General features: G+C 39.0%; 1 protein-coding gene and 1 pseudogene across 2 annotated transcripts; one reads left to right on the forward strand and one right to left on the reverse strand.

The window, feature by feature from the left end:
• Window positions 1–2,727: 2,727 nt before the first annotated feature.
• On the reverse strand, window positions 2,728–4,058 carry LOC311183300 (protein LZIC-like; annotated as a pseudogene). The gene is made up of 2 exons: window positions 3,555–4,058; window positions 2,728–2,862 (listed from the first exon to the last, which is right to left on the reverse strand). The product of its transcript is annotated as a protein LZIC-like (transcript).
• A 2,632-nt stretch (window positions 4,059–6,690) lies between these two features.
• On the forward strand, window positions 6,691–7,635 carry LOC311183410 (olfactory receptor 2T33-like; the record flags this gene model as incomplete). The annotated part of the gene is made up of 1 exon (XM_084252762.1): window positions 6,691–7,635. Exon 1 carries the CDS (start codon window positions 6,700–6,702, stop codon window positions 7,633–7,635), a length of 936 nt encoding a protein of 311 aa, XP_084108888.1. The 5' UTR covers window positions 6,691–6,699.
• Between the last annotated feature and the right edge of the window lie 3,801 nt (window positions 7,636–11,436).

The raw sequence follows: 11,436 nt of genomic DNA on the forward strand, positions 1-11,436 counted from the left end.
GGAGACAGAGTGGGGAGCAGAACAGGGAGTTTTACTGAAATACACTGCTAAGGGGAGAAGAGGGTGAAAGAGAAGAGGTCTGCTGTGCCATGTAATTTAGCTCTCTGGATGGGGATCAAACTCAGGCCATCAGGGTGGTAGTACTGAGATTAACCCCTAGGCCACAAGAGAGGAAACAATATTTTCCTGAATTAAATACCAAATATATGAAATAAATCATTTTGTATAGTGCTTGAAAGAGTTGTTAAATGCTCAGTTAGCTCCAATGCAAAACTTCTTTCTGTATGAAGGAGCAAAGGAGAATGCACATTAGTACTACATGGTAAGTAGGTTCTATTATCTAAACTGACCAGAAGAGGAAAATGAAGCTAAGAAGGATTAAGGAACCTACCAAAGGTCCTTTGCTTATGAAGGACAGTGTCTTGTTGGGTACAGTAAACTTGTTCTCTTTTCAATGAAAGTTAATTTAAAATTTAGTACTAGTTATTATTTATGAAATGAATATAACTTTATGCCATTAGTGGGAAAATAATTCACAGATGTTGATCTTATAGAACATTTAAGAGAAACCAAAATAAGGACTTTAATTCATCTATGTTCTTTTCAAACACAAAATATTCCTGATTTTCCTTACCTATTATTGGAGCTGTGATTTAAAAATAAAAAGAAAACAAACACAACATAGCAGTTCCATTTCAAGGTATAGACCTAAAAGAATTGAAAACAGCTATTTATACAAAGACTTATACACAAATGATCATGGCAGCACTATTCACAATAACCCCAAAGTAGGAAAAACAGCAAAGAAATGGATAAATACAATGTAGTATCCACACAAGGGGATATTATTCAGCCATTGAAAGGAATGAAATATTGATATACACTATAATGTGAAATAACCTCAAATACATTTTGCTAAATGAAATAAGTCTAACACAAAAGGCCACACACTATATGATTTCATTTATGAATATGAAATATTTAGAATAGGAAAATCCATAGAGTAAGACATGAGAGTAGTGATTGCTGTCAGGAGGAAGAGGGAATGGGGGGCTGTTTAGTGAATATGGGGTCTCTTGAGGGGTGGTGAAAATGTTTCACAACCAGGTATTGGAGAAGTTAAGAATGCACTAAGTACTAATGAATCATATAATTTAAATGGTAAATTTTATGCTTAATGAATTTTTCTTCCGTTAAATAAAAATAACCCTATAAAATTACAAAATTGCAGTTGATCATAAAGTCCTAGATGGATAGCATTAATATGCTTTTTCTTTGCTTGTCACAATTTCAATGTGAGTTTTTGAACATTATTAAACAGTATATAGAAATTACCAATTAAAGTTTCAAAACAAGGCATTGATATAGCTAATTTTGTCCAGTTGGCAGAACATTTAGTTGAGTTTCCAGTATACAAGAAGCTTTAGTTTTTAATTTGTATGAAGTGCAAAGAAAAAGGATATTGAAAAATGCATGAAAGAAAATAAAGTGGCCAGAGCCGGAGGGAATTATCTTACACACATGCACATGGGGCCATCCAGCCATTCACACCACAGAGAGGTGTGAACACACAGTAGAAAAACCTGATTTTCCTTGTAACTTATTTTGTATTTCTCCAAAAATTGAAAAGTAAATAGTAGCTTAGAGACATCAACCCCCTGCTTAGCAAAGAGGTCAAGCACAGGAGGGTGTCTAGCTGCCAATACCAGTCACTTCTAGGTGAAACAACAGAGGAGGTTAAGTTACTTCAGGAAACTCTCAACAGGGTTCCCACTGTTTCAGGCTCAAAGCTCACATACGCGATGGGCCCGGTTCATAGCGACACCTTGGGGGCTGAAGAATGGCCCTATAATGGTAACTTTTTGTTGGGACATTGAAATTTCATAAACATGAACTTACATGAACAGTGTTCATTATTTTATTTTATTTTTTAAGATTTATTTATTTACTTATACAAGCACTGGGTACAGTCAGAAGCATGGGAGAGTGAGAGAATTCACCAGAGCCAGAGCGGGGAACAGAACAGGTAGACTGACTAAGTACACTGCTGAGGGGAGCAGTGGTCATAGCAGGAGAGGTCTGTGGTGCCATGTGGGACACTCGCTGGTGGCCGGGGATCAAACTGGCGATGGAGAGGCTGTGGGCAACTTCACAACCCAGCGCTCAACTGCTACGCCACCGGGGAGGCCCTGTTCATTTTTTTTTTTTAAATAGCACAGAAACAATAAATGAAATTAAATGAACATTGAACTGAGAGTCAGGATATCTGAGTCTTATCACCAGTTCTGACTCTTAGGTGACTTTAATCAAATCTGCATACCTTTTCTGTCTATTTTCTTGTTTGTAAAATGCAAATATTTCTATGATCACTTAGAACTTTCGAATTCTGTGAATACATGAGGTCTATTGATGGTGTTATACTACTCATTCCAACAAGTAGAGAGAGATTAAGAACAGAAAATAATCATTAGTCTGTATCTTTTCACTTAGTATCAGTATTTGAGAACACAGAGCTTTAATAAAAAGAATCAGAGAAATTGTTTCCTCTTCTCACTCTTAAACAGACATATCACAGTAAGGGCCGGTGAGCATCTCCAGCCTCAAACCCAGGATACTCAAGCACCACCACCTCTAGCACGATGATGAAGGGCATGAGCAGAACCACCTGTGAGTTTTCCATCACCTCTTCTTAGATTATTAATGCACTTCACAGAAGAAAAATGCCATTTACAACAAAAATGTTATCAAAATCCAAACTTCCATACACCATGTGTGGTTTTTTGTTTGTTTGTTTTCTGCTTTTTCGACCTCAAAACATGCTAAAGCAAGAATTTTGTCTTCAGAGCCAAGATCTTTAGAGGGCCTCCCCTGGTGGCACAGGCGATTGAGTGTAGCGCTATCCACAGCCTCTGCAGCACAGGTTCGATCCAGCTGGCGAATCCCACATGGCGCAACAGACCTCTCCTGTCTCACCCACTGCTCCCCTCAGCAGTGTATTTCATCAGTCTACCTGTTCTGTTCCCTGCTCTGTCTCTGGTGAATCAGCTCACCCTCCCGCACATCTGTCCTATACCCCAGTGTAGGAGCAGGATGGGCACAGAGCTGGTTCTTTATGATTCGAGAAGGTCAGAAGGGCAAACGAGTCCTACAGCCCTCAGTGGCTTTCTCAGGTTTTTATTGAGCTTTTAGATGTAGTGCAGCAACCAGGTATAGGACAGGGAGGGGTGCTGGGGGGGCGGGTGGGTAGGAGGCAGGTAGGCCTCCAAGCCCCAGCAAGTCTTCACTCTGGGTTCTCTGACATTCTCTCTCCCCTTCTCTCTCCTATTACTTCTCCTGCCTCTGTTTCTCTTGGCTAATATATTAATATTGCAGTCATGGCCCACAAAAGTAAACAACACAATTGAAAATAGCAATGTAAGAAAATGCAGGTGTCCCATCAGGCAGTACAATCCTAATGGTGAGAGGGCAGAAAAGCCTGAAAATCATTTATCCTACACCTGATTCTTGTATGCATGAATACATAAATATTTAAAAAAAAAAAGATTTTTAGAGACCTTTTCAAGTTGGCTGAGTATAGCACCTGCATTTTCTGACAAGAAGCCCTGTCACCTGCATTCAGCTTCTCTCCAAGTTTCCTGGAAGCTTTTAGTACAGCCACTTCCTTTTGAGCGTACAGGACTCTTTCCAGTTTTCCTATCATAAGATCTCTGTCCATCTCTGGTAGACTTGTCCAAAGCTGACCTGGTTGTTTGTTTATAAATAAGTTGATGTCCTCTGGGGTTTTAAAAGTCTGGCTGATAGCTGTTTGGATAGCCAGTTGTATTCAACCTAATCCATCCACCAAAGTAGTATTTCTGGACATGATTTTCTTTAGTGAATCATTAAATTTACTTAGTTGCTCCAGAGTTAGGAAACTATGTTTGGTCTCTTCATATTCATCTGCACCAAGTTTCCTCTCTGCATTCCTTCAGATATTGTAGTTGCTGTGTTAGACTCTCTAATTGTTCTTCTAAATTCTGCTCTTATTTGCATGTTTCTGTCTTTCCTCTGGAAGTCATTTTATTTTTTTTATTTTTTTTTTTGGTGGGACCCTCGCCGGCAGCCGGGGAACAAACCAGCGCTGCAAAGGCTGCGGGCAACCTCCCAGCCCAGCGTTCAACCACTGCACGACCAGGGGAGGCCCTCATTTTAATTTTTGTCTCAATTCTCTGAACTTCCAGTTCTTGAGCGTCCAAATATCATAAAATTGAGTAAGGAAAATTTTTTCATTAAAACAAGAGGCTCAAAATTCACCACCCCATGGTGGCTTTGACCGAAAGGCTGGCCAGTGAACAGGCTTCACCAAATCTTTAGATTGATATTGTGTGCTATGATTTCTTAACTGCTGTTTACATGAAAATGGAACAAATAATCTAGACTGACAAATTAAATTTAAAATTTTGTTTCAGATTACCTTAAACAGTAATATAAAGAATGGTGCTGCATTTAAAAAACAGAGAGCAGTGCAAATGAACAAGATCTTTATCAATGCTTTGATTGCTAGATAGGTAAAATAAACTGTTCATGTGTGGTATGCAATCCTTAAATTATCTAAAAGATGTTTGTATTACTGTGTGTTTTGTCAGCACAAATATGAATTCTCACGTGGTGGTGGTAGCAATTTAATGAGCCATTGGTACCACCTTTCTGGAGGTTGGTTAAAGAGATTTCATGTATGTGACATGGCTTGGCAAGAGAAAAGCTCTGCTGTCTAATTTTTTATAGCATTTGGATATTTGTAGAATTAGAACAGGCGGATCTACTAAAATACATTAACGGGGGCAATGAGCGAGACAGGAGAGATCTGCTGCACTGTATGTGGGTTAGCTTTGTGGCCAGAGATCAAACTCAGGCCACAGCAGTGATAGTGCTCAAGCCATACACCACCAGGGAGGCCCAGAATCAGAGCTTTTGGATTAAAATTTGTCACCTTCATCTCTGTCTCCAGAGAAATCAGTGACCAAATTTTAGACAACAGGCTCAGAGATCATGCTGTTTCTAAAAATTTAAATGACATTGTTCTAGACTGTTTATATAAAAAATAAGGAGCTTTGCAAACCTTTACATGTACAAAGTGGTACATTTGTGCATTCTTCTTCTAATAAAAGAGGGAATTGGCTCCTTATGACTATGTGGTTTTCTGATTCTTATGAATTTACAAGATTTATTCTTAAAAAATGGCAAACTGAAAAATTTTACTGATGTTCAGTATGGAAGAAGTAACATCTTGCATACTCTTTGTGATTAAGTTGTGTTAACTTCTGTGGGCTTAGTCATCCCGTTGTATCTCCAAAGAAAATGGTCCATTTTGCTAAATGTTAAAAAATTCCTCCAAAGGGCATATGAACATCTAATTCAGGTATTTTTAGAATAAATTAAGCTTTTCCTTTCTTTCCAAATATATTTGTACATCATCTGAATCTGATAATTATTCTCCATGGTAATGAAATCATTTTAAAATAGTTTCATTGTCCTTTTAATCACCTAATACCTTATTATTAGTATTGTTACTACTATTCTTTCCAAGCATTATCAAAAATCCTCTCATGCTTTCCTTTTCTGTTTGTCTCATCATTCAAAGTCTCTGTGGTGAAATGTGTGTAGTGTATGTCTCCAAATCCTACTAAGCTGAAAAAAGGCCATTTTATGTGTTTCAAGTATCGAGGGGCAGGTGTGATGAATTAGAACATCAGAATTTTAAAAGTCAGGTGAGTATAAACAGTTATTTAATGAGAGGAAGGAAGTGTTTTCATGAATTTAGGGGGTAGTTTTATATCCTTCAATGGATATCTTTATTTTAGTTATACTAACCTGTTCTGTGATCCTTGTAACTCACTATGAAACAACTATATATTCTTTAAAAAAAAAAAAAAAAAACCTTTCCATATTTCTTTTTTTTTTTTTTAAAGATTTATTTATTTCTTTATACAAGCACTGGGTACAGTCAGAAGCATGGGAGGGTGAGAGAATTAACTGAGCCAGAGAGGGGAGCAGAACAGGCAGAAGGACCGAAGTACACTGCTGAGGGGAGCAGCGGGCAGCAGGAGAGGTCTGCGCACCTGTGGGACCCTCCTCCGGTGGCCAGTGAGCAGCCGGGGATCGAACCAGCGCTGCAGAGGCTGCGGGCAGCTTTGCAACCCAGCGCTCAACCGCTGCGCCACCAGGGAAGCCCATATATTCTTATTTACTTTAAAAGAAGACCAAATCGAATGTGTTGATTGCCAAATTTTGAATAATATTGTCTGTAATTCAAACAAATTTAAAAGACAGACTTCTAAATGATTATTTTCTCAGTTGGTTAATGGTGGTTTTGGTTCACATAAAGAAAATACCATGATATAAAATAACAAAATGATTATTATTAATTAGTCTTTGCCAGTCTTTTATGTTTTTGATCCATTTTGATCTGTTATCTCAAAAAATCAATATACTCTGTGTGAAGTATATAGCCTAGTTTCAGTTAAAACATTAATATGTTGAGCTATAGAGAAGTAGGAGGATAGATCAAGAAAAGACATCTTAACTGGAAAGCAGAACTTTGAATCAAGACCATGGATTCTATATGTGGTACTAGACCAGAAGTTATGATGTCAAACAAAGGTTTTTAGAAGATGACACATTCCTTCTCAATCCATTTTCAGTGTCACACCAGAAGAAATCATGGAGAGGAGAAACACGACGTCAGACTTCATTCTGCTAGGACTTTTTAAGTACACAAGAGCCCACCTCTTTCTCTTCCTGATGGTGTTGATAATGACCATCACTTCCTTGACTGGCAACACCCTCTTGCTTCTCCTGATTCACAGGGATGCCCGGCTCCACACACCGATGTACTTCCTATTGAGTCAACTTTCCTTTATGGACCTGATGCTGGTTTCCACCATTGTTCCCAAAATGACTGCTGACTACATAACTGGCAAGAAATCCATCTCCCCCTCAGGCTGTGGACTACAAATCTTTGTCTCTCTCACACTAGGTGGTGGAGAGAGTTTCCTTTTAGCAGCCATGTCCTATGACCGCTATGTGGCTGTTTGTCACCCGCTGAGATACCCTGTCCTTATGAACTGGCGATTGTGTTTGCAAATGACATTGGGGTCTTGGCTTGTGGGGGCAGCTGATGGACTCATGCAGGCTGCTGCTACCCTGAGCTTCCCATATTGCAGCACCCGTGAGATTGATCATTTCTTCTGTGAGGCCCCTGCTCTGGTACGTTTGGCTTGTGCTGACACTTCTGTCTTTGAAAAGGCCATGTACATCTGCTGTGTGTTAATGCTCCTGGTCCCGTTTTCCCTCATCCTGGCCTCCTATGGTCTCATTCTCTCTGCTGTTCTCCAGATGCGTTCCATAGAAGCTCGTAAAAAGGCTTTTGCCACCTGTTCCTCACATTTGGCTGTGGTGGGACTCTTTTATGGAGCTGCTATATTTATCTACATGAGACCCAAATCTTACCAGTCAGCAAACTACGACAAGGTTGTGTCTGCTTTCTATACCATATTCACCCCTGTGCTGAACCCTCTCATCTACAGTCTGAGGAACAGTGAGGTCAAAGGAGCCGTAGAAAGGTGGCTGAGGAAATATACAAACTTAAAACACTAGTGAACATAGCCCCACTCTTCAAAGTTACTCAGTCACCACATTTTCAACAGATTGTAGTCATTTCTCTTTTAGTAATGCATGAAGAGAAAGATAATTTTGTTGATGGCTATATTCAAAGTTATTAAGAATTGAGTGAGTTTACCATACTGAGAGATGTTATTTCATGGACATTTACTATGAGATATCCTCCATACTAAGCAAGTTGGATTGATTTTTTTTTTAATTTATATTATTTAAGAAACATAATACAAGCAATTTTGATTTCATTTATTAAGTGAGGAAATAGAGTCATTGAAAGTTAAATACTATTCCCAATATCATATATTGAATAAATATTAAAATGTGACTCCCTTAACCTGCTATATTTTATTTATGTCCAGTAATTCACTTTGAGCACTGTTTCTACATCTGTGATCTATGAATTTATAGTGATTAACTATAGGGATTTCACCAAAGACAAATGAGAACATTACTCTTTAGCTCTCATTTATAGTTTCATGGCAAAAGAGAAAGCACACAACTTAAAGGTAAGTGTTATATTGTGAACATTTGCTTTTGTATTTTCTTCCATGGTCTCTCTCATTTGGTGTTTGAAGACAAAACTTTTAAAATTATGCAAATTTTTAAGTAATGCATAACTTTCTTCAAGTCCTGCATATAAATGCAATGACTAGTCATTTGAAAGTACACTACAATTAAATTCTGTCTTGGAAATGACCATGTCCATAAAGTTTAAAGGTTATGATGATTTATAATGGATATGGGGCCCATAGATGTTAGTTAAAATGTTTCAGCGCACTTGATAGACTAGCTGATGATATTGAGTTATCAAAAATGAGTAAGTGGGCCTCCCCTGGTGGCCCAGAGGTTGAAACCTGGGCTGCGAAGCTGCCCACAGCTCTGCAGCGCTGGTCCAATCCCCGGCCCCCAGCAAGGGTCACAGATGGCTTGACAGACCTGTCCTGCCGTGCCCTCTGCTCCCCTCAGCAGTGTATTTTGTCAGTCTGCCTGTTCTGTTCCTCGCTCTGGCTCTGGTGAATTCTCTCACCGTCCCTCACTTCTGACTGTACCCAGTGTTTGTATAAATAAATAAAGAAATCTTTAAAAAAAAAAAGAGTAAGATACATGGGCCTCCCCCATGGTGCAGCGTTTTGAGCACTGTGCTATGAAGCTGTTCACAGCCTCTGCAGCATGAGTTCAATACCCGTCAGCTGGCGAGAATCCCACATGTTGTGGCAGACCTCTCCTGTCACTCCCGCTGCTCCCCTCAGCAGTGTATTTCTGTTGTCTGCCTGTTCTGCAAACTGCTCTGTCTCTGGTGTATCCTCTCACCCGCCTGAGCCTCTGGCCTGTACCCCAGCTCTTGATAAAAATAAATAAATCTTTAAAAAAAAAGACTCAAGTGCACACTCAAATAACCTTAAAATATCACTAAGAAATTAAAATTATTAAAAAAAAATTGAGTAAGATACAACCACTTGTATCTAATAAGTTATGTAGGTCACCCTACTTCCAAAATGTACAGACAACTACAGATATTTATCATGCAAAATATACTCCTCAAGGTTGGAAACTTTTTAAAGAGAAAAAACAGGTCTATTTCTTCAGTTACATGAAGACACTAACCAGGCATATTTAGAAGAAAAGGAAAATGTGGTCATCAAAGTCAAATTATAATCAGACTGCATAACATGCTGGCTTATATAATTTTATAATGAAGTCTATATTTACTGTAGTCGTAACAAATTTAGAAGTAAATTAAACTTTAAACATATAGAGCGAAGTAACCCCAGAAAGAACTTCCAAGGATAATGATCCTCTAGTACATGTTCCTGAGAGGGAAAATGCCAGTATAAGCCCACTCCAATTGCAAAAGTCATATTTTAGTGTAAGTAGGATATTTCCCACCTCAAATAGAACTGCAGGTACCAATGTCCCATTTACAGTTATGATAGTACCTTAACCAGTGAACATAAATCCTGGAGAGATGTCTAGAGTGATGAAGGACTCTAGAAATTGTGTCCCAGGATGTGGTCTATCCTGGACAATGATCTGTGTGCTTGAGAAAAATGTGTACTCAGATTTTTTTTTTTTGGGGTTCATGTTCTATGGATGTCTATTAAGCCCAGGAAGTCTAGATACTTATTTAGAGCTTTATTGTCCTCACTTATTTTTTTGTTTCATTGATCTATCCTTTGTTGATTGCGGTGTATTGAAGTTTCCTACTGCATATGTGTTTTCTCTGATGTCTGTTGTCAGAGTTGATAATAGTTGTCTGATATATATTGGTGCTCCTTCATTTGGTAAGTGTATGTTAATGAATGCTATTTCTTCTTGAAGTATTGTCCCCTTGATCATAATGTAGTGACCATCTGGGTCTCTTTATACATTTTTAAGTTTGAAATCTGTTTTATCTGATATAAGTATAGCTGTTCCTGCCCTTCGTTTTTGGTCCATTTGCTTGTAGGGTTGTTTTCCATTCTTTTACTTTCAGTCTATTTTTATCTTTTTTAGTTAAGTGAGTTTCCTGGAGACAGAAAAAAGTTGGGTTTTGTTTCTTAATCCAGTCTGCTACTTTGTGTCTTTTTTTTATTTTTTATTTTATTTATTTATTTATACAAGCACTGGGTATAGTCAGAAGCATGGGAGGGTGAGAGAATTCACCAGAGCCAGAGCAGGGAGCAGAGCAGGGAGCAGAGCAGGCAGAAGGACCGAAGCACACTGCTGAGGGGAGCAGCGGGCGGCAGAAGAGGTCTGAGCGCCATGTGGGACCCTCCTCCAGTGGCCAGGGAGCAGCCGGGGATGGAACCAGAGCTGCAGAGGCCGCGGGCAGCTTCGCAACCCAGCGCTCAACCGCTGCGCCACCAGGGGAGGCCCTACTCTGTGTCTTTTTATTGAAGAGTTTAGTCCTTTTACATTTAGAGTTAATACTGATATGTTAGCATATGTACTTACCATTTTGTTTGTCTTTTCTCTGGTTTTATTTATTTATTTATGTATGTATGTATATATGTATGTATTATTTTGTTTCGTTGTTATTCATCCCTCTGTTGGTTCTGGCTTTAGGACTCCTTGTAGTATTTTTTTAAAAGATTTATTTATTTATTTATACAAGCACTAGGTATAGTCAGAAGCACGGGAGGGTTAGAGAATTCACCAGAGCCAGCGTGGGGAACAGAACAGGCAGACGGACTAAATTCACTGCTGAGGGGAGCAGTGGGCGAGGCAGGAGAGGTCTGCCGTGCCATGTGGGACTCTCGCCGGTGGCCGGGGATGGAACCCGTGCGGCAGAGGCTGTGGGCAGCTTCTCAGCCCAGCGCTCAACTGTTGCACCACTGCAGGGAGACCCAATCTTAACTTTAGAAACCTCACTTCATTTATTAATTGTTTATTAGTTACTATAGATGTTTTGCCTAATCAAATTGCCCACAGTGTAAATTTACACTATTTGCAATTTTGACTTGCTTACAGTGCATAATTCCTGTTTCTCTGTAAATGACGATATGTCATCTTTATGGTTGAATAGTATACCATTGCTTGGATAACTCATATATTCTTGATCCAGTCCTCTGTCAATGAGCATATGTGTGTGTGTGTGTATGTGTAGATATATATATATATATATTTATACACACTTATGCATATACACACACATACACACACACATATATGTGTAGGGCAATCCACGGCCCTCCTTATTCTCAGGGCTATTGTCTTGATGCCCAAAATTCTTGCTGATCAGCTAGATGTACTGTCAGTCAGAAGGCCTCTCACCAAGGACAAAAGTCCTAGTATGAGGAA

The sequence above is a fragment of the Talpa europaea genome, assembly GCF_964194135.1.
Source record: "Talpa europaea genome assembly, chromosome: 13".
In the NCBI taxonomy this organism is placed as follows: Eukaryota; Metazoa; Chordata; class Mammalia; order Eulipotyphla; family Talpidae; genus Talpa; species Talpa europaea.